The 23809-nt window shown below is 44.2% G+C and overlaps 1 protein-coding gene across 3 annotated transcripts in view; it reads right to left on the reverse strand.

The window, feature by feature from the left end:
* The window catches only part of LOC144818798 (phospholipid-transporting ATPase ABCA1-like), a 3252877-nt gene that overhangs the window by 603151 nt on the left and 2625917 nt on the right, over positions 1–23809 (reverse strand). For all 3 annotated transcript variants that reach the window (XM_078676562.1, XM_078676560.1, XM_078676561.1), the window contains exons 42-43: positions 9416–9536; positions 3245–3307 (exon numbers count right to left, since the gene is read on the reverse strand). In XM_078676562.1, coding sequence (XP_078532688.1) covers positions 3245–3307; positions 9416–9536 — 184 coding nt within the window. The remainder of the gene's footprint in view (positions 1–3244; positions 3308–9415; positions 9537–23809) is intronic.

Consider the following 23809-nt stretch of genomic DNA (forward strand, 5'->3'; position numbering starts at 1 on the left):
TCCAGGAGGAATTGCGGGAAGAAGTGGGGGATTTCTTTATGAGGAATATGGAGTCAGTCAAGAGTGTGGAAATTATATGGGAGGCATTCAAGGTTACACTTCGGGGGTAATGCATATCAAATGGTTCTGGAGTACTAAAAGACATCACTAAGGCACTGTCCAAATTGGAAAAAGAGCTTAAAGCGCTGGAAGCGAACCTGGCCTCAAATCCGGATAGCTCTACCCAATCTAAATTTAGAGAGACGCTCACTGAATATATGGAGTCAGCGAAAAGGGAAACAAGATTCAGGGGTAGGTACTGGATGGCTCATCGCTATGGGGAGCGGAGAGGCCAGGCAAGGCGTTAGCAGATACGATTAGGAAGCCACGCTACTCCAAGTAACTTTAGGACTCCTAAATTGAGAAAAATCCAAATTTTAAGACTTTCTGTATTCACAGAAGGCATTTAGGAGTCCTAAAGTTAGGAGTCCTAACTTTACTACTACTAAATTGAGAAAAATCCTAATTTTAAGACTTTCGGTATTCACAGAAGGCATTTAGGAGTCCTAAAGTTAGGAGTCCTAACTTTACTACTACTAAATTGAGAAAAATCCTAATTTTAAGACTTACGGTATTCACAGGATGCATTTAAGAGTCCTAAAGTTAGGAGTCCTAACTTCTGTGAATACCGAAATGAGTAAGTGTCTTCTGTGAATACCAAAATGAGTAAGTGCCTTCTGTGAATACGAAAATGGTAGTAAGTTTAGGATTGTGTCTTAAGTTAGTTCTGTGAATCGGCCCCAAAGTTTTTACACGGATCTTGAAACATAGTATGTTGTAAGACAAAGATTTCAGCTGTCTGTACGTATCAGATGTCTGGAGAACATAACACCATAGTGTTGTAATATTAGGGGTAAGAGGAAAGTATCTAAAATGTTGATAATTAACATACACGATTTCTGGTGAAGGATTAAATTAAGTGTGGTGGTAAAATCAAGTGAAGGGGGTCACAGTCTTCAGCAATTTAAACGCACATGATTTAGAGACATTGCTACATGGGCCGTTTGCTCACAGTGTGGTAAGCATATAGGGGAGGTCTCCTTATCCATTACTTATCGGATACTTATAACATTGCAATTCAGAGCAGATACTCATTACCATAATAAAAAACTCATGTACATTTAGGCAAAAGAGAACAGGCTGCACACTTTGGACATTGATGCGAGTGAATCATATAAGCGACGTCTAATCTTCCAGTCTCTTGAGCCCACTGTGGAAGCTATCAGTTCTCAGGATCCATTTCCATTCTTCCTTATTCAGAATAGCAGAATGGTCACCACCTTGTGTTCCGGTACTCTGATACCTTTAATAAAGATCATTCTAGTTATGTCCCAATGTTTCAACATGGTTCGCGAAGGGTGCATGTGCTAATGTATAGTGTACTCGACTTCTGTTCTGACATATTCTGATCCTTACTTTTTCTATAGTCTGACCCACATAAATCAAATTACATGGGCCAAATATCGCATAAATTACATTTACAGTGTTACAACCGGTAAAGTATAAAAGAGCAATTTTTATTTTTGTGTGAGTAAATTCCTTTGTCTTAATCGGATACTCACATACACTATAGCTACCACACTTTTGGTGACCCATCACAGGGCCCATACCCCAAATTTCATTCAGTGTCCAAGATGTGCTAGGGGATGGTACGCATGCTCTCACTAGGTGGACTAGAGTGTTCTTTTTTTCTGAAAGGCAAAGATGTGGTGTTCTATGAACAGTTCTCCTGCATTCAGAATATGCCAATGGCGTAAGACAGTTTGTTTTCTTTACTTGATTGGAGATGGGTGAGAATGTGGTCTAGCACACCATCTTCCCCATATCGGCTCATACTCTGGGGTTCAAGAGTGCCTCACGAGGACTGTACCATGCCCTCTTAATGGATCTCATAATCAGTCTGAGAGGGTAACATCAGGGGAGTAATTTGGTCTATAAGGTTTCTGCTTCTCGGAAGCAATCTTGTTTGAAGAAGTAATTTCTCCTGATTCTGAGGAACCAGAAACATGCGAGGGAATCATGTAGTGCCCTTGGAGTGGTGCCTTGAGTATGCTAACAGAGGTAGGTTTCCTATACGATGACGTGTAGAGTTCCCCCTCATGGGTTTTGATCAGCAAATCTAGAAATGAAATCTCCTCTCTTATTGGAAGGTGAATTTCTGACCGTTATAATTCTCATTGAGCCATGTTATAAATAAGGTGAGTGTGTCTGTACTACCTCGCCATATCAAGAAAAGTTTGTCAATGTAATGTTTCCAGGTTATTATAATACTGTAGGCTTATTATCAGACAATTTTGTCTACCATGCACCAATGCGCAACCTCGAGACATTGTACATTTTTTTCAATCACCCAGCACTCGCAGATGTTGTTTGCCATGTACCAATGCAACCATTGCGCCATAGTGCAACAGTGTGTTACTTTTATAAAGCATAGATTTTGTACTGGGAAGTGTTCCTTCTAGTACAAATACTATTTTCCAAGACTTTTGTCACTTTGGATGTGTGCTGTAGAATGCACACATTTCTCCTCATTAGCCGGTGCTGGTGCAATTCTCTGTATTGCAATGTTAGTAGATAGGGCTTTGCGTCAAAACACATGGGTGGTTGCATGGGAATGCCCATGAATCACAGCACAACGTTATTTTATTTTGGGGATCTTTTCGAGGTAAATCCTAATTTGCGTTGGAAAGTAAATCACATCCAACACTTTGCGCCAGGTAACCATCACACTTGTGATGCAAACCCATGCAAAGAATTATAAATTCTGGGTCGAAGGCTTTAGCTCTAAAGCTATGTGCTACCTCACTTCTTTGGTTAGGACCCATACAGCTGAGCCGCTTTTGTGCAACACTATATTCTGCACAGCTTTGTATTATTCACAGGTTCACTTGTTCTGTTCCTTGGAAAAGGCACACGGTTGACATAATACATTCTTAATCATTTAACTTTACAAAATGTAAAATATGCTTTCAAAAGCACAATCTCGCAGCAAGATAGTGACCTCTTGACTTCAAAGCGACATCAAGTATTCATAGTGTGTTTACCAAAGGTTACATCTGTACAACTATGAAGTAGGCTTTCAGCTATCATTGCGTACATTAAGATATCGTTGCAAGTTGCTTTGTCTGATTTTGTTGCATAAGGCGTTGTGGCATTTGCAGGTACAAGTGACTTCCTATTAACTGTAAAGAGAAAAGCATTTTACCTCAGCAGGTGGCACACCCACACATATTCTGCAAACAGCTGGTTTCTTCTTTTTTCTGTATATCTAGAGGAAATGTATCAGAGAACAATGTAAGAAAATAGAGGGATTGGTGGAACTTTAAACAAAGTACTTCAAAGCTTTGTAACATGCCTGAACAGAACGTTGGCATGCAAACGATCATTGTGCGTTAAGTGTGTATAATAAACTGAGGGGTTGTTTCTATTTTGGGGAACTGAAAACAGAGCAGACCAGTTTAATTCGTCGTTAAAGGCAGCAATGTAAATGAAGAAATATTCGAACAGCACACACAGCAGATGATACTTACACAAGTCACCAATCACAAACAACACATTAAGTTTAAATTAAAACCCCAACAAAGGTTGTGCTGCCAACACACTGGTTACATATATCACTTTTAAATAATTGGCCAGTAAATACATACATCCAAATAAAATCAGAAAGAAATCTTTAAATATATTGTCAAGGCAAAAAATACGCAACACTGAAAATGATTACACAAAATTAACTTTATAATATTTTAACTTATAACACAAAAAGTAATAAAACATAACAAAATAATTTAAAACTCTATATTATATACAACTATATTAAAAATAAGTGATAATAAAAGCTTAACAATATTATTATTTATGATATTCTGCCCCACAATATTCTTAACATCATAACATTTGTGTTAAACATTATTTGGGCGAAGATGTTTCTGTTGTTTAAGGGACCGTTCATTGGTGCATTTAACAGCCCAGTGCGATAAGGATGTCATGGAACAAATGCTTATTTGTGGGACTATAGCAGGCTTGGACCCAGTTGATCAGTTTCTCATTTGGGCTGAATTCATATGGTTCTTTTTGTTTGGAGAAAGATGGTGGCTGAATGGTCACATAGACAACACAACTCATTTTGCTATGGATTAACAGAAGTCCATGAAGGATTTAAGGGGATATAACGTGCTGTAGAGCAAACATACGCTGGAATAGCAATTACCAAGAATACACAGACTGCTTTTCTAAGCTCTTCGATGCCCGCACTGTTACATATTTTGCCTAACAGCTACGTTTGGAAGTAGGGTTTGGTTTGGGGAAATGGTGTGAGAAATATTTGTTTATATGGCTTTCCAAGTTGAAGGTAACAAATGGCAGCTTTAGATACTATGGGGCAGATTTATGATGACTGGCGCATCCCCAGGGATGTGCCAGTTATTTTGCGCCGCTGCTCCGCCACCCATGGTGCGCCGCATTTACAATGCGGCGCACCATGGGGCAAAAACGGCACAGATGCGTGACGCATCTGTGCCGTAAAGGTGGCGCATTCCTGGAGTTGCGTCGCAAGCGCGACGCAGCTCCAGCAAGGCTCGGGGGTGCCCCATCTTTACAATGCTGCGTCAAGACCTACGCCTGCTTCAAGCAGGCGCAGGGTTTTGACGCAGCATTGGCCTGAAAGTGACTGAGTGAAATCTTATAGATTTCACTCAGCCACTTTTGCGAGGGGCACCTGCCCCGGAACGCCCACCCTGCGCCGGAACGCCCACAAGTGGCGCAGGGCTTTACAACGTGACGCATCTGCCTAGATGCGTCACGTTGTAAATGGGTCGTAGGGATGCGCCACGTTCACGCCGCAGTTGCGTGACGCAAACGTGGCGCATTCCCAACATAAATCTGCCCCCTATATATGAAGGAAAACATAGATTAACTAAGGGGATGAGGAATAAATCACAGGAGGTAGATTTATTGAACAAGACAAGGGTAGTTATATGGGCTTAGATATTTGCCAGAAAAAAGACACCCTTCCAGAAGTAAGTGAATTGAGGAGCACGCCCATAACATTTATTGCTACTGAACTGAGTGAACGTAAAAAGTACATGAAACACGTATTTATTACACACTATTAAGATATTGGGGAACTGATAGATATATAGGGATGTTTAGAATCTTTCAAAGAGAAAATGTCCTTATTTATTGCTTGGTGGGAAGAGTCAGTAGCATCCTCCTGCCTAACTCCTTCCCATTCTCCATAGCCACCTGATTTAAAGGGGAGTATCAAGATAGATAGTCATAAGAAAATGAATGGCAGCAATAGGGGAAAACCTCCCTGTCAAGATGATAGTAATCCTATAGACTAAAAAGACACAGAAGGATGAATGCTTGTAAATGGACTAAAACACTGGCACTCGCTTTGGGTAGCACCCTAACGCATTGTTTTTTGCCCATTTTACCACTCCAGACAAAAGTCTATATACAAATCAGTATCAATTCTGCTCCTCCATGGAGCCTTCCATGCTAAACTGCCAGGCAAATCTCCCCCCACGATGAACGTAAGCAAGCACAGGCCTTTTCGGCCTTGTATTTCCGGTAGGTAAGATAGAGCTTCTGACCTGTGACACAGCGAGCAAAGGACAAATGTCTGGGCATTCCCTTGTCACTTATCAACTACACAAAAAGGATGGGAGGAATGCTTGTAAATAGTCTAAATCACTGGCAATTGAGTACATTTTAACCCAACTGTTTTTTGTTTTCTTGCCACTTTAGATAGTGGCATACCTTTTCTAAATCTGTACTGAACCTGCTCCTCATAGGGACAGCCCATTTCAAAACTACCCGGTGAGGCCCCTCCATAGGAGATCACAAACACTGAGGTATAGATTCTATCCAAGAGCACAGCGAGGAAGGGACACCCATCTGGACATACCCATAGTCACCTAGAGCCTTATATCAAACTTACAAAAAGATGACGGAGCATTCCAACCCATTGCTTTTCACATAGTGTATCACTCTAAACATAAACTCACCTTAGGCAAATCTGTACTGACCCTGTTCCTCATGAAAAAACATAAGAGACTACTTATACCCCATACTCTCCACACTGCCCCATATACATGTAGCACAGGGGGGGCATTGGAGATTTCTCCAGCCTAAGGTTTATCCACTTTGGGACTGTCACATTCAGCCCCATGATGGTACATCGTAACCTTAGATTCCAACAGGCGACCCTATGAAATTACTTGGTGAAACTAAACAACTGCATACAGAAAGTATAATAACCATGCTGGTATTTGCCACGCCATAGCTTTGTTTACTCATAAATTAAGGGTGCTGGCGACTGCGTGCTCTGGGAAAACAAACAGTAGGAAGAGTTGGTGTCTCTAATTCAATTTAAATTGTGCACAAAGTGATAAATATGTCAAACAGTTTTTGGGTGTATTTTTTCTGCATTGACAAGGCCAGACTTGCTGGACTTAGTATCGGGTGGTTCGCTGGCAAGTTGGAAGGGTGGGGGGGGCTGGCATTGCTACTGGGAATCGGTTTTGTAGCAGTGCAGCAGTTTTGAAATCACCTACTGTAGAGTCCCTTGTACATTCAGTAGTTTTCAGGCAACAATGAAAGTGTCAAGGTAACTCTGGTGATTAATGGACCTGCTGCAGAGACATGGCAGTTTTGTCTAGTGGCCGCGGCTAGAGGATGTCCTGAAATGTTCAGGAGAATCTGGCAGCCATGGTTACAATACTATGATCTAGAGATGACCGGGACTGAAATAAACAATGTTAGCCCCTGTATACAAGACACATAACTTGGTGCTTGAAAATCTTGCTACCGAAAGAAATTTACCGGATCTGGGTTGTGCCTAACCTGGAGGGAGGGAGGGGGGTAGGAGGTCAGTTGAGAATCTATTGTGGTGTAACCTCTGTATTCATAAATGTTGTACTTATCAGTAATGATGTCAAACTTGTTGCACATAAGACCTCAATTCTCCTGTGCTGGTTATTGTGTAAAAAATAAAATAGAAATATATATATATATAAAAAAACGTTTTGTCTAGTAGCAGGTTTGACTCATCTAATGTAGCGCAGAGGATTATTATGCCTGCTGTAAAGGATGTGTACAGATCACAGAACAGTATTTTATAGCATAGTTCAGTGGGTTACTGCTCTTGTGAAAGAGACAATTTTGTTCAGTGGCGGCTGACACAGATCGAGGGTGAGGGGGCAGGATGGAAGGGGACGGGGGAAAGCGGGTGAAAATTGAAAAAAAGAAAATAACTTACCTTCTTGCCGCTTTCACGCTGCATCCCTTCGCCATAGTCACTCTCTCTGACTGGAACAGGAATGACACCAGGGCTGCCAGTCAGCCAATCACAACACTGCAATGTAGCGTTGTGATTGTCAGAGTGCCGTGGTTCGGCGCTCAGACACTGAATGGGAGCCTGGGCATGTACTCCACGCAGGCTGTAATGCAGCATGCATGGAGAACATGCAAAGTGAGAGACAGCCAGCCAAACGTTCATGCACACTTACTGTGTGGTAACCTTTCCCCCTGCAACTGTCGTGAGAGAAGCCTGTCCCACAAAGCTGCCGGACATCAGGACAAAATAAAATGATAATAACATGAGGTATTATTATTTTATTTTCCCTTAACTTCACTGCTAAAAAGCGTGGGGTGGCGCTTCTCCGCCTTAGTTGTGGGGCCGCCAAAGCTTTTGTCACTGTGCAGTTCATAAGTTACAATCATAATCTATCACAGTGAGCTCTGAAGTGTCAGTAAAGAGCTGCATGCAAACTATATAGTACAGGTTAGAAAAATGTGTTTATGAGTCTTTCATTATCCTAATGTTGATAAAAAAAGTTTGTTTGGGCAGAAATCAATTTCTATCAGTAAACCCAACCCAAATCCCTGTGTTACGTTCTGAATCCTGAGATTGTGCTTCTCCAGACCAAGCCCCAATGCGTACCAGTACATACGACAAGAATACTACACCTTTTAGCCACCTTTGTCTCATATAACATTATCTATACATTGATTTACACATGCATGATTCATTGTCTTTGTATTTGTGTGTGATGTAAAGTGCTCCGACATCCTACACTAGGCTTCTACAACGAGCAGCTTACGAGCCACTAGTAGCTCTCCAGCAACCTAAAAGTAGCTTTCCTGTAAGCATCTCAGCCTACTTGTGTATTCAAGACAAAAATATGTGTATTTCAGAACTTTTAAGCAGCTGTTTGGAGAAAAATGAGTGAGTTTACAAAATATATTCAAAGCTGATTTTGAGTGATAAGTCATGTGATAAGACTTTTTACCAATATTATCACTTTCTTGCTAGGATCATTGTAGCAATGGCTGTTATGTATTACCCATGAAAATCCTCTTTTACATTACAGCTGACAACCATGACTGATGCACTGAGGTGATCGCTGCCAGTATTCTTGTATGTTGTGGACACTGATGTCATCTTGTCTGGCGTGGTCACTATGACAACACTAATAATATTAGTAGCTCACAGTGATTTTCATTTAACATAAGTAGCTCTTATCACACAAGGTGTTGGAGACCTCTGCCCTACACTGATATACGAGGGGTGCTATAAAACAAAAGAAATACATGTGAGAGAGGGGCTGTGGAGAGATGAGGGGCATTGTGGGAGGGTGATAGTAACTCTCAAGAGTCCTAACAAATACTATTGAATCCCGGTGCAGTCTAACGTCATCATTTACTATGTTTTATAAGCGAAACAATCGAATATGTAATGAAAAATGTGTTGTAGAATGCACCATTTTTGGACAAATGTTCTTGGAGGGAGTACCCCCAAACCATCCTTGTAGTGGTCAAGCTCAGTCTCTGGACTCACTATGCACCGTACAGGGGCTGGTTTGACAACATTTGCCAGTGCTGCTTCGGGTTCCCAGTCTAGCCCTGTCTATTGAAATCGTTCTAGAAATTGCTGAACCTTTCATGATGGCTGCAAGTTTGAATCTCTTGATTTGCTGTGACAGGGCCCGTTTGCCTTGAATTTATCTAGAGTGGGTTTGCAAACAGTTTACTCTGATTATATTGATTCTTCAGGGGGCCCCATTCAGCCTAAGGACTATGAATATTTGTGAGAGTCTCAGGGGTACCATCCAAAATTTTGCTAGGCTGCCCTATCATTTTGTGTTACATCACTGCTTGCCATGAAACATCAATAAAAGTAAATACAAGTTGCCTGAATCCCCTTCTACACAGTTCAACTAATATCTTTACAATTCAACTTAAATCAGTTATTTACTTTCTCGCCAAGAGTCCTCATGCATCTCTCACATTCTGTTCAGATCACTAATTTCAAAAATAAAAAATGTCTATTATAAATTTCGAAAAGTTTCTGAATCCAAAGTTCTCGACGTACCTTTGTCAATTCACTAATCCTCAGAAGGTCAGAGTGTCCGCCTCCACCGAGGATCCTGGCACGCTCATGAGAAACATCTATGTCTTCTTCCATTACTGGCAGGGAATCAAGTTTCACAGGCCTGGAAGCATAAGCACAAAATTCACTACCAGCATTGCCCCTATATCTTCAGATAACCTTTGAAGTGGTACAGCTCTTTATTAATTCACAGTGAGTAGAAAGTAATCACACTGGCATATGCTATTCCAAGAGGTTCATTAGAGCTGTGCATTATTCAAGATAATATAAAAGATCAGTGACATTATGAGGTAGTACTATAGACTAGTGGTTCTTAACCTGTGGTCTAAAAAACCTTGGGTGTCTGCAAAACCTACTCAGGGGGGCCGCGACTGTTTAGCACATTAAACAATATTAATAGGGTAATAAAGAGTGTATAAATGAAAATGCAAAATGTGAAATTGAAAATTTTAAAACGTTTTGTAAATTGAAGTAAATTGAAATTGGAGGCTTAAAATTAAGGGCCTGATTTGGAGTTCAGTAAATGGATTGGTCCTTTTCAAATGTGACGAATATCCCATCTGCCTTGTTACAAGTGCAGAGTATCTTATATGCCAAACTCTAAATTAGGTCCTAAGTTAGTATCCTTAGATTGATTTGTGAGAAAATGCAAGAGCATCAAACCAAATACAGTATGGACAATGTGTGGCCTCAATTGACTTCAGAAAAGCAAACATATCCCTTAAAGTTACAATTTTAATTTTGTTTACATTTGCTTGTGAATTAAATAAAATATTGCATAATTTGTGCATTTGATTATTGAATCCTTGGTTCTGTGTTTATTCTGTTCTTTTTTGAGGGTCAAATCATCGAAAATGTTTAACCCCTTGACCGCGGCGAAGTACGGGTGATTTATGGCGTGCGCGTGGTTCGGACGGCCCCAGGCCGTCCTCCGCACACTCCCACTGTGACGTCGGCCGGCCGCCGGCCGTCTGACGCATGCAAGGGGTTAAAACAGAGTCCCTGGATTCCAGTAACGACTGAGAGGGGGTCTTCAAATTCCAATAATGATTCAGAAGGGGTGGTATGTTCACTTCTTCTATTAATGATTAAGTGGGGGTCCAGAGAAGTCAAAAGTTTAAGCACCACTAATAGAGACTATTGAAAATCCTGATTAAATTTTACATCGACTGCCTCTGTCTAAAATGGAAGAGGGCCTCTCTCGTGTTACCGAGCTTGCAGCCCAGGTCCCATTCAGCTCTCCATCGTGCACGTACACAGCAGCTCATTCAGGGCTTGGGGGGGGGGTATACGTTCTGAGTAAAGCTCCCCGGGAAGTGTTGCCGAGTTGTAGAGTCCAGATAGGACTGACACAGTTTTTTTTGGCCGCTATTGGCTCTGGGAGATTAATATAGAGGGCCAGTTTGGGCTACCGGCCACCCTTTTTTGGTATAAACGGTGGCCGGTAGCGTGGCTAGTAGGGAGCGAGGGAAGCATTTTTAGCGAGGAAAGCATCTTTCAGTCAAAGGGGCTGTAATGGATGACCCCCATGTGGCCCAAGCATTCCAGCTGCTCCACAAATCTGACCGCACTGACATCCTGAAGTGCGTAGATGAGGAGCACTGTAGCCGACCGAGGCCACTGTGATGGGCCTGGGAGGTCGTCGCAGTGGCGATGTTTGTGTGCTCACTGCCACACCCGAAAAGTAAAAAAAATAGTGTCACCAGGTACGGGGTATGTTGAAAAGGGTAGTGTTGTGTCTGGCCAGTGGGCCCAGGAGCGGGGAGATGGAGTGTTGAAAGCTGCAATGTAAGTGTATAGCGGGAGGGGGAGGTACGGAACTGCCGGACTGTCTTGGCCGGCCAGGCCTTTAATGACTTAATCCCTGAGGAACTTTCAAAAGTTTCTAATTCTTCAGTTGATGTTGCACTGGAATTGATGAAAAAGGCTGGCAGGGGCATCCATGGCAAAGAGTGACATCAAGTCATCGTTCAGGTTGTTGCCAGTGCCTCCACAGGACTTTAAGCTGTTGGGTATACATTTTAGAGGAAAATGGTACGTGGATAAAGCATTTTCCATGGGCTGCTTGAGATCTTGTGCTCTGATAAAAAGATGTGGTTTCTTTGTGCAATGGCTGGCTAACATCCGTGTCAGGTTTTGACGCAGTGACACAAAATCTGGATGCCTTTACTTGTGGCTCCTCATGGTTCTATGGACTGCTAGTAGATGCTGGTAAGTTTTATAGCGCTCATGGCAGATGTTGGGGTGCCCCATGCAGAAGAAAAGAAAAGACAGTGGGTCCAGCCACGCTTTTGACCTTTTTGGGCATCAAAATTGACATGGAGAAAAGGGAAGCTAGGTTTCTGGTCGTCAAAAAAGCAGTAATGCTGCAGCTGATCGAGAGCATGGTAGCCAAAAAAAAGGTGCAGGTGTAAGATGCGCAGATCCTGTTGGGTCTTTTGAATTTTGCATGCCGAGTGGTGTGGGTGGGTAGGAGTTTTTGTCAGCAACTGGGTCTGGCATTGTCGGGTCTGTCTTTGCCCCACCACCAGCTACTTTGAAGGCAGGAGCCAAGAAGGACTTTTGTATGCGGCAGGCATTCTTGAAGGACTTCAATAGGGTGTCTTAGGAGGGCCTGGGCGACAAAGCAGAGGGGAAGATGCAGGATTTCTCTAATATTGCAGGTGGCGGGTTTGAACTCTACCGACAGGGACACTGGTGTGCAGATCAGCGGTCTGAGACGTGACACATGGAAAAATGGAGGGAGGAGCAGATCTTTCCTGGAGTTGTTTCCATTACTGATGGCTCTGGCTTTGTGGGTAGGTGAGTCTGCTAACAAGAAGGTGTTGTTCAATGGGATAATATTGCATTCATGCAAGTGGTGAATCAGCAGTCAGTGTGAGATGTGCAGGTTTTGACGTTGTAAAGAGTATTCATACTGACCTGTTTGCACCATAACATTTGTTTCAGGGCACAGCAAGTTCTGTACCAAGATAATATCATTGCATATGCTCTGTCTCGTTTTCAGTGGCAGAGGTTCTGTGGGCTTGCGTCGGGAGCAGACGAGGACAGAACAGTGATGCTGGCTGATTTACAGAGAGTAGGAGAAAGAGGATGCTCCAATTGGTAATGGGTTCCTTAGCTTTTTACACAAGATAGACATATGGCCGGGCTTGGAGAGAGTTTCTGGCATCAGGAGCAAGACAGAGGAGCTTTGATAGTACTTCAGGAAGACAACAGGAGGACGTGGTGAATTTTATCATGTTGATGGTTGAAAAGGGTTGGTCCAAGGTGAGAATTGCTGGGAAGCTTTCGGGCATTGCTTGTGTACAAACATTGTGGTGGGGCTTTGAGCCATCGGCTGGGGAGGTGGGCTCACAGTTGTTGTAAGGCAGGGCACGGGATGCTGTTAATGGAGGTCAGAAGCGGAGACGTTTGTCTTGGCTGTTTTTTTTAAAAGTAGTGGAGAAGCAGTTTTGTTTTCTAGCCTCATGTGTTTCATGTTTTTTGGAGCATTTAGTGTGTCAGAATTGTTGGGAGGAAAATAGGTGATGTGCCTATGTTGGTTTGAGTTCCAGCCAGAGCAAGGAGGAGTTCAATGTGCAAATTCAGAAATCTAAGGCAGATCAGAAGGAGAAAGGGGCAACAGATGGTGATTGTGGCCACATGTAAACAGTTTTGTCTCTTTTTTGGTTTTGGCAGAGGTGGGGCAGAAGACGTGCAGGGCCTGGTCTTTAGACAAGATAATGGGTCTCCGGTGTCAGCTTAACAGCATTGTAGCAAATGGGGATGCCAGCTGAAGTGTATGGGACACATTCCTTTAGAATAGGTGAAGCCACTGATGCGGGAAAGAGTGGTTCAATAAGGAACAGATGAAGTTCTTGGGGAGGTTGTAATCGGACTGCTTTAAGGATTATGTGTGCATGGGGGACTGTTGAGCGCTCTGTACTGTCTAATTGTTAATTTACTTTTAAAGGTTTGATGCATGGACCTCGGCATGAAGGAAGGGTTGTCTGGAATGTGGAATACTCATTTGTGAGATGAGCAAATGGAAGGAGTTTTGTTGAACAGCTCGGTTTGTCACAACAGGGAATACAAGTTCCCTGGTTGTGGAAAGGGGAGGATGCTGTTGTCAAAGCTTTTTAATAGCTTAAATTGTTTGCGGGGTTTGGGGCCCGGATGCACTTGTCATTCATTTGGGGGAAAATGATCTGGTGCAGAGGAGAGGATTATCATTGTTGAAGGCGATGAAGGCAGATTTGGAGAAAATAAGGAAGTTGTGGACAGAGACTCACATTTTTTGGAGAGAACTGGTGCCTCACCTTAGGTAGAGAGGGGCTGAGAGGCTGGCAGCCATTGATAAGGCACTGAGGAAAAGCAATAGAGAGATGAGGATTTTTTATAGGGAGAGTTAGTTGGATAGAGTTGTGCATTCAGTCATCAAGTTTGAGGTGGTGCATTTTTTCAGGGGTGATGGCGTGCAATTGTTAGAAATAGGGAAGGAGTTCTATCTGTTGCAGTTGAGGGAGGCAGTTGGAGAGTCAATGGGGGTCCAATGGTAGACGACAATCCGGGAGCAGGTCCAGCTTGGTGTTGGGGTGGGGCAGAAAATCTTCGAGGGAGTTTTTCTGAGTGACGTTTGGGGAGAAGTATTTTTGTTTTTCAAGCAGTTGGGATTGTGTTGAGGGTGGGGAGGTAACAGTTAAAAGGGTGAGAGTTATATTATCTTGCAGACATAGGAAGTTGAAGGTTTTGAAGTGGAAAAAATCAAAGTTGTTTGTGCTCAAAGATATGATGTAAGTGATGTACAGGAGAGATGATTAAGTTCAAGGGGAAGTGTTGGGGGTACAGTTAGGGGTTGGGATAGGAGAAGCCAGTAGGTATTTCCTAAGGCTTTAGTTTGGAAAGGCAGTTTTTATCAAGCTTTCTGATAATGTTTTGTGATTGTGTACCTGCCTCAAGAAAGCGGCCGTTCCCACACCTAGATGTTTTCACCAGTACATTTCTCCCTCTCACCCAATCGGGGTTAGAGGGTCACACATTCTGAGTTACGCCCTATGGAAGGTTTTAGGGGAGCGGTAGTTTCTGGATAAGAGTAATACCACCTTTTAGGCTCTGGGGGATTAATACAGAGGATGGTTTGGGTTCCAGCCACCATTATAGGCATACACAGTGTCTGGTAGCTTGGCAGGTAAGCAGTAAGGGAGGGATTTTCTCCACCCGCCTTCCCACAGAATGAGGAGTAATGAGACATGGGTGACTTTGGCAGGCGGGTAAAAGGGACCGGAAGTGAGGCTGGATTGTTGGATCAGGTGCACATGGATCATATTATGGTGTGTGTTGTCACTTGGGGCATGTGCTTGTAGGTGTTTGAGAAGAAGTATTTCAGTTTTTCAAGCAGTGTAGATTGTGTTGAGAGTCGGGGGAAAACAGTTAAAAAGGGGAAGAGTTATTTTATCACGTAGACACAGGAAGTTGAAGGTTTTTTAGTTGGAAGAATCAAAGTTGTTTGTACCCACAGTATAATGTAAGTGCTGCACAAAAGAAATGGTTAAGTTGAAAGGGAAGTGTTGGGGGGTACATTTAGGGGTGGGGGTAGGAGAAGTTGGTTGGTATTTCCTGTATAGTGAGGCTTAAGTTCTGTAAGGCTTTTTTCCCTAGCTCTCTGGGTAATGTTTTGTGATTGTGCACCTGTCTCAACAAAGTGGCCTTTACCCCACCTAGAAGTTGTCACCAGTACAGTTGTCACCCTTGCCCAAAGGAAAATGGCAGCAAGTTTGCTATTGCACTATGGATTTGCTAATCGATTACCCACACTGGCCACTTTCAGAGTCAAGCGAGTATGTCAATATTAGTCACAGCTTCCAACAGTTCATGTGAGAAATTGCATCCTTTCCTGCTCCGGCGTAGCTAATTAGATCCATTTAAACAGCTCTTCTTTCTGAGTGTCTTTCTGATTTTCTATAGCTCCCCCAGCCTCCTAAATGCACCACTGCTAAATCAATATAGAGCAATCTAGTTGTTGTTTGTAGTCATGCTGAGACATGTATTGTGCAGTACCAAGAAATGACTTAAAAATGGGAAGCAATCTTCTGTTGTTGCGCTCCTTAATTGGCCATTGGGGAAGATTTCAAATGTTCATTCTCTTTCAAAGGCATTAGATTTGGCTAGCCCTAAATATTCTGAAAGGTGGCCCTGTGAGTGGTCTTAAGAACAGCGCAAGAACAGGGTTTTACTAAAGAGAAATATATTCACCTTAATTTGACATTAGTAAGAGATAAAAAGAAAACAAATAAAACATTGAACAGATCAAAAGCAAACAAAATACAATGGTACAATGGGTCATATTTGTCAATATGTCACGCAGCACAGCACATTGCAGGGAGCCACCTTGCTGCGCTGCGTGACAGGGAAACATCAGGAATGCACCTTATCAAATATAATATGACGCATTCATGCCTTTTCCCAACACTGGCGCACAAAGTGCTCCCTAGCAGCAACGCAGGCACTCTTTCACCATGGTGCAAATATGCTCGCATTGTAAGAAGGATTGTTTTTGTACAGCAATGGATACCTTCCTGCACAAAACAATCCCCAGAGGCATTATATTCATTGTATGTGTGCTGAAGAATGCAGAACACATAGAAAGAGGAAAACATTAAGTGAAATGTATTTCTCCTCATTACGCCTCACCTGGAGAGGCTCAGCATTTGGACCCATTCCAAGGTCTACCATTTATGGTAAATCTGGAAAAGTGCCAAAATCCATTGGTGTTCGGTGTGAACACCCATGCACAAGGCATGGAATCCCTACCTGGAGCAAAGTAACGTAAAGCAGTGATCTGCACTATGTTGCATTACCATAGATTTATCAAGTCACGCAAGAGACACTTACGTGGCTTGATAAATCACATCTTAAGTGTTGCGTCATTTTTGCACCCCATTGTGTGTTGGAAAGCAACACAACCCCTTGATAAATATGGCTCTATGTTTTTCTGGGTGACCTACGAATGAAATCGCTTGCTGATTTTCCCAAGTACGCTTTCCATGATGGCATTAGTGATGCAGTCACAACATATATGGGGCACAAAATTGTGGAGACATTTTAATCTAACTAATTTTGCTTTAGGATTAAGTTGCTGCTGCATTAACACTGCATAATTGTAGTAGGGGCAAAACTGACCCAAATAGAAGGATAGAGCACAGTAACAATCAAAAGTCATTGGGAAGTGTAGGGATGAAAGTCATTGCCCTACTGGGATGTTCTACTCCCCTGACCTGCTCTTGAACTTCTTCTTCAGCAGAGATGACACATACGTCCTCCCTGGAAGTGCTCCAGCTAATGAGTTTTCTCCTCCAGAAGAATATTGGTTTTGTGCCCCATACATGAGCTCCTTTACTTGCATCTGAATGTATGTCAAACATTGTGGCATAAACTGTTGGTACATAATATGAGTATTCATTTTTCAGAGTTTGCTGGATGAACTCTGTCCACTTTGGGGACATGGCTAAAGTAGACCAGAATGGAGGTTTCCTTTCCGGTTATTTTTGGAGACATGAGAACTCACATGTATAATACTAGTGCTGCACTATGAAGCCCACGTCAGAAGTGTGAGATAATTCATGTTTACACCCTTCTAGGAAATAGTCTACTTCAGAACAAAGAATTTGTTAGAATGGGGTTGTCCAAATCCACCCAGAGACAGCTTACCCATGAGTGGGAAGCCGAAATATGCCTAACTGTGTGATTAGCCAGGCTCATAAGTGCTCCTAAGTTTGTTTTCATCTAGACAGTGGAAGAAGAGTTGAAGCACCCGCGGGTAGGGATATCAGGCAAGGACTTTGGAAGTTATTGTCCCACCTAATCATTGGCTAGGCTTCGGGCGACAGAGTAGTCTTGCTGTTGTGCCATTCATGGAAGAAGGGCTGTTGTAATGGCCAAGAAAGAAGAAATGCTTGCATGACCTATAGGGCAAGCATAAGTCCCAACGATCCGAGCACCGGGTGAATGGGTTCTGAGGAAGTGAGCATACTATGGAGTATTGAACCACCTGCAACCCACTGAACATCACTGACTTGATAACATTTTTGCAAAATACATTTTGGGACTGTAGGACATTGGGTTACTGGTTGAGAAGGATAACATCCTGCACCTGCAAAAAACACAATTTGTGTGAGGGTGAGACACAGGCAAACCCCAAATTAACCTTTGCTTAACACAAGAAAACTCTCCTACCAATTTTGAAAAAAAGATTAAAAGGCAATATATTATTTGAGAGCAAAATGACAAAAATGTAATCAGTAGGACTGGAGATATGCAATTATAAAGATTTAAATCAGGGGGGCGGAGCTAGCCGCGCTAGGAAATGGCCGCGCCTTAGGCAAGCTCTCCAGATCAATCCCCTATCCAGCAATAATCCTGGGTTACTAGCTGTTAGCTGCTAATAATTTTTAACCGCCCTGCAAGAGGAAGGTGTGCGCTTTCCATCGATACCTTCCTTGAGAGGATCGGTCGACTTTGCCGGAAAAGCTCCAGCACTCACCGGGAGCTCCGGAGACCCTGCCCTGCTGTGCGTGACAGCGCCACCATAACGCAAGCCCGATGCTGCGGCGTTGGAGACAAGGCCGCGACGGGCCTCAGTGACCCGAGCCCTGCTGCTGACGGCTGCTGCACGAAAAAACCAAACTGCACCCCCTGACTGGCCTAACTGCATTGCAGAACAACTGAGGCCGACTGAGGTAGGAGTGGAGGAGTACTACGGGACCTGACCGGCTTGCGAGGATCGTGATATACCGGCAGTGTAAACCGCATGGATATGCCGATCCTCAGATCTCCATGAACCTCCTGATGATGAGCCGTGGCAGACACTGAAAGAGCTGCGCACCCCTGATTCAACTAGAATATGCCATTGCATGATGTGGGGCGACACTCTGTTACCTGCTGCGGGCGCAACTAATTTGATACTAGAAGTCAGAGGCCTACTAGGCCCCTGCCACGCGCTGCTCCTGTGGCCACTTCTCCTGCGGCACTGGGATCACGCTACTGGGGTGCAGAGCGCTAGACACCGGCAGATACCATCTTAAATATTGCTAATACAAGGAGTAAGCATGGGCAAGCCGGAGAAAACACAGTCGAAGCTTCCATTTGATAACCAGAGGAGAGTAACTGCACCGCCTGCAGACCGGCCCACACCGACTCGAGGTGCCGCGTCCTCCCCAACTACGCAGACTGCGGTGGATGTACAGGCGATGTTTGCTACTATTCAATCCACCCTCACCAATATTGATGGTAAGATTGACTCTTTGGCATATAGGGTGGACCGCATGTCTGAGCGACTGGACAAACACGCGGAGCGCATAGACATGGCGGAACGCCGCATATCTGATTCAGAAGATGCAGCGCGACAGCTTGAATTTAAACAGAAAAAAGTAGATAAACTCATGCAGAGTCTGGCTGCCAAGACGGAGGACTTGGAGGCGCGGTCCAGACGCTGCAACCTGTGCATTCTAGGTGTTGCGGAACCACCCACACAGGCAATATGGCGGCTTATGTCGAAACTCTCCTGACCACCATCCTCGGTAAAGAAACCTTTTCTCCCGTCTTCATAGTGGAGCGAGCGCACCGCACGCTGGCGCCACGACCAGCGGACGGGGCAAAACCACGTCCAATTGTGGCCAAACTATTGAACTATAGAGACAGGGACGCAGCGCTACGACGAGCCCGTGAACTTGGGACCTTCACGCATGAAGGCATGAATATTTCCATCTACCTAGACTTTACCTCGCAGGTCCAAGAGGCGAGGAAAGCATTCCTGGATATCAAGCGGAAGTTGAGAGAGAATGATGTTCAATACGCTATGATTTACCCGGCTCGCCTGAAAATAACTTTGGAGGGGAAGAGCGTGATCTGTAACACTCCTCAAGAAGTGATAAAGTATCTGCAGGCAAATCACCCCCATGTTCTGAGACGCAGATCTCCACGAGGCCAACAGATTGAGCAAGACCCCCTCTCGGATGTAGAATGAGGATCTACCTTCCTTGGATTCAAATCCTTAGACTGAGATTGTTATTGCAAGACGAATGCCAACAGTATTTGGAATGTTCTCTCCTCTTCACTGTATATGCTTTACTAAATGTCTTTATTCCCTCATGTATTTGACGCTGGCAGTGTGTTAGAGAACTATGAGACATGATCATATACCTGCATGGTGCGGTACGAACCCCTAACTGAATATGCAGGCTTATACGCTAAACTAACCTGTTACTATTCACTCGCGCTGTAGCGAGTAAGGCTTGATCCCCTAGCGTCTCGATGCTGGGGTTTACGGCGGGCGGCTACTGGCCCCTCTTGTGTGATCCACGTTGTTTGCCCTACTTGAGGGACCCATGAATGAACAATTTGTAATTATCTGGGTACTCACTTGTATTTCTCTTAGTTTTGGGCAGAAGATAGGGGGATTAGGCTTTGCCATGTTTGGGATGGTGAAGTGGGTGGGGGGAGGGGGCAGGGATTTGGTTGCGATCGAAACAGTCACTGCACGTTATTATCACATTACTACTTGTAGATCTAGCAGATTCTATACCGGTATGAAATGCACAAAGTGTCTCTATGCTGCACGGTGGTTGTTACGAGGCGACGGGTAAGCAATTGAAACTATTGACGTGGAATGTTCGAGGCCTTAACTGTCCCAAGAAAATCCGCCAGATATTTGCGTACCTAGATAGGCATGCTATAGACATAGCGCTTCTGCAGGAGACGCACTTGCTTCCCTGTAAAGCTAGGACAATTGGACATCGTTAGGCAGAACACTCCATATCGGCCACATACTCCTTTTATGCCAGAGGGGTGTCACGCCTTATACGCAGGGGGTCCAATTCCAACTAGATCACACTGCTACGGATCCACAGGGCAGGTTTATTATTGTTACTGGCACACTGAGGGGCACGAGAGTGGGTATTGTTAACACATATGGACCGAACATAGACAACCCTGATTTTTACATGTCCTTATTTGACAAGATGCGTGATCAGCCACCTGTGGAATGGATCTGGGGTGGGGACCTTAATGTTACTTTAAATTCCACTCTAGATCGATCTAATGATACGATTGAACATCACAAGCGAGCAGTAGACGCTCTTCTCAATGGCATTGATGAATTTGGCTTACATGATGTCTGGAGAGAACGACACCCCACACTACGAGAAAGCACACACTCATCCACTGCACACAACAGTTGGTCGAGGCTTGATTATTGGTTACTGAATGACCGAATGTCCATATGGGCTACTGACATATTACACCTCCCCAAAACATTGTCGGACCATAAGCCAGTTCTGTTGACATTGGATATCCCCACATTTGTACCACCTCCCTTTATATGGCGTTTTAATGCGATGGCACTGCTAGACCCTTTGTACAAAAAAGCATTACACACAGCGGTGGAGGAATTTTTTACCATCAACAGTAAATCGGTAGATAGTGCATGCACACTTTGGGAGGCCTTGAAAGCAACGATACGTGGTGTCTGTATAGGCATGACTGCGAGAATATTAAAGGACATTATGATACTACGCATGATGCGGCTAAACTGGGGGTGATACGCGATACGCGAGGCAGTCACACGATATAATGACTTAGCAGAAGAGGAAATACGTTACACATCCAAGCGTCACAGAGCACGCAGACTGGGTGAGGGAGGGCGACCGGGTCGCAATCTGGCGTAGAAAATACGCACGAGTCTCAAGAACCACGTAATTACGCAGATAGAGGATAATGAGGGGAGACTACATTATGACACCCCCGGGATTTTATCCACGTTTGTTAAAACTTATGGTGACTTTTACACTACACAACATACGGCCACAGAACCTGAAATTTTACAATACATTGAGGACATAGCGATGGTATGGCTCTCTGATACACATCGAGAATACCTAGCACTACCAATAACGGAAGAGGAGACACTCGCGGCCATTAAAGCCTTACCGAACGGAAAGGCGCCAGGACCCGACGGGTTTACTGGAGAATTTATAAGGCTTATGCAGAAGATATGATTCCCCATCTACTCGAAATGTATGAAGAGGCACATAACACTGTCACCCTCCCACAAATGCTAAGAGAGGCGCTCATAGTAGCCCTTCTAAAACCCGATAAGGACTCATCAAGGGCGGAATCCTACCGACCTCTGTCCTTGATTAACACAGACGTTAAAATATTAGCCAAAATCATAGCCACGAGACTCCAGCCGCTTATGTCCTCGATTATCCTGTCAGACCAATTGGGCTTCATCCCAGACATGTCCACCACCCATAACTTGCGAACGATATTTGCATTGCTACATCAGCTAAATCCAGAACTCAGAGCCGTGGTTGTACTGCTGGACGCGTCCAAAGCTTTTGACTCAGTGAAGTGGCCATACATGTTCGCTATTTTGCGGCGTATTGGCCTCCCCTTGCGACTGTTGACATGGATTAACCTACTTTACACGAACCCCACAGCCCGTATTAAAGTGAACGGCCATATATCCGAACCGATACCCATCCAGCGAAGCACGCGGCAAGGCTGTCCCCTTTCTCCCTTGCTCTTCTCAATAGCGCTGGAACCCCTTTCCTGCAAAATACGCCAAAAATATGCCCATACGGTGCTTCAATTGCAACTGCGGCCCATTAGTATTTCGTTCTATGATGATGACATAGTCCTCTACATCCGGGACCCCGAAGCTAACCTCTCCCCTGTGCTACGCGAATATGTGAAATTCAGTAGACAATCAGGCCTACATATAAACTGGAGTAAATCTGCAGTGATCCCTCTGACTGACAGTACCAACGCACCACAAATGGACTTCCCCCTGGTGTGGCAAGCTGACCTAATTAAATACTTAGGGATTTGGGTACACAGGGACGCAGAACTAGTGATCAGGCAAAATATTGGCATGACTATCGACCGCATGGAAGAGCAGATACAGAGGTGGATAGTACTTCCCCTCTCCCTGGATGATCGGATCTCGTTGCTAAAAATGGTGATACTTCCGAAATTATTGTATTTATTCGTAAATATACCGATCACCCCTCCTGCATCAGTTTTTTGCTAGGCTACGCACGATCTTTGTGAGGCTGATTTGGGCAGGGAAGCAGGCAAGGATTAGTCTCCGCACACTTACCCTCCCTTATCATGCAGGTGGCTTTGCGGTTCCAGACATCTATCTCTACTATCTATGCGCACAAGCACACTTCGCTTACTACTGGCATCACCCAGTGCCGTATATGCCACATTTAGCAGTGGAACATGGAGATGCGAATTCGATACCACTCAAAAGCATCATGTCACATACTAGACCTCAGTTCACACTGCAGGAGATAAACACTGTACGCACCACATCCCAGGCATGGGAGAGACTCAGACAGCAGGCACCTAAGAGCCCTATCTATGCCACGAATCTTCCGTTAGCTTATCATTCTAGATTATCAGTCATGATGGAAAAGAACAATATGGCACTTTTGGAGCAAGTGGGCATATCGCAGCTAGGAGACCTTTACCCGAATGGCACATTTACCACACAAGAGGACTTAGCGTATGTCAGTAACCAGACAATGCTCTTTCGCTTTTTGTACCATAGACTACGAGCGGCTGCTCGAGAACTGTACACCTCCTTCCCTGATGAACCCCCTACTCTGCACTCGTTACAATTGCTGCTAACTTCGCCCAGTCATGCACACATCATATCCAGACTATATAAACAAGCACAGGCGGAGATGGGAGCTGACACAGTCCGAATGCGGAACAAGTGGTCAACTACGCTGGATGCACCTCTCTCAGAGGATGACTGGACAGCGAGTTGCACACTGATCACACTCCTGATACCCAATGGGAATTTACGTCTTATTCATTATAAATATATTCATCAAGTATACCACACTCCTCTAAAATTGTTCAAACTCAAGCTGCGTGATGATGCAGGATGCAAGCGTTGTGGGACAGATCAGGCGGATTTCGCCCATCTTGCTTGGTGCTGTGAAAGGATAAGGCAGTACTGGGCTGCAGTGACCACCACTCTGTCACTAATGATGTCGTGTGACATCCCATGCACACCCAGAGTGTGCCTGCTTGGCCTTGATGTGCCGCTAAGGGCAAAGGGAAAGAAATTGGTGCCCACACTATTATTATTAGCGAAACTTAGACTATCCATGCACTGGGACAGCAAACGCACTCCATCGATTAGGGACTGGTTGGTTGATACTACCTATTGCATAGATAACTTTCTACTGTATGCTGAGGAGCTGCCTACAGGCTCTAGACCATTTGATATCTGGGGGCCGCTCTCTGAATATTTACGTAGCAACCGGGATATGCCCACAATGGTCTCTGACATCACGTCCCAACCCTAGACCTTACTATCTG

Source organism: Lissotriton helveticus, chromosome 2_1 (assembly GCF_964261635.1).
Source record: "Lissotriton helveticus chromosome 2_1, aLisHel1.1, whole genome shotgun sequence".
NCBI classification, from domain to species: domain Eukaryota; kingdom Metazoa; phylum Chordata; class Amphibia; order Caudata; family Salamandridae; genus Lissotriton; species Lissotriton helveticus.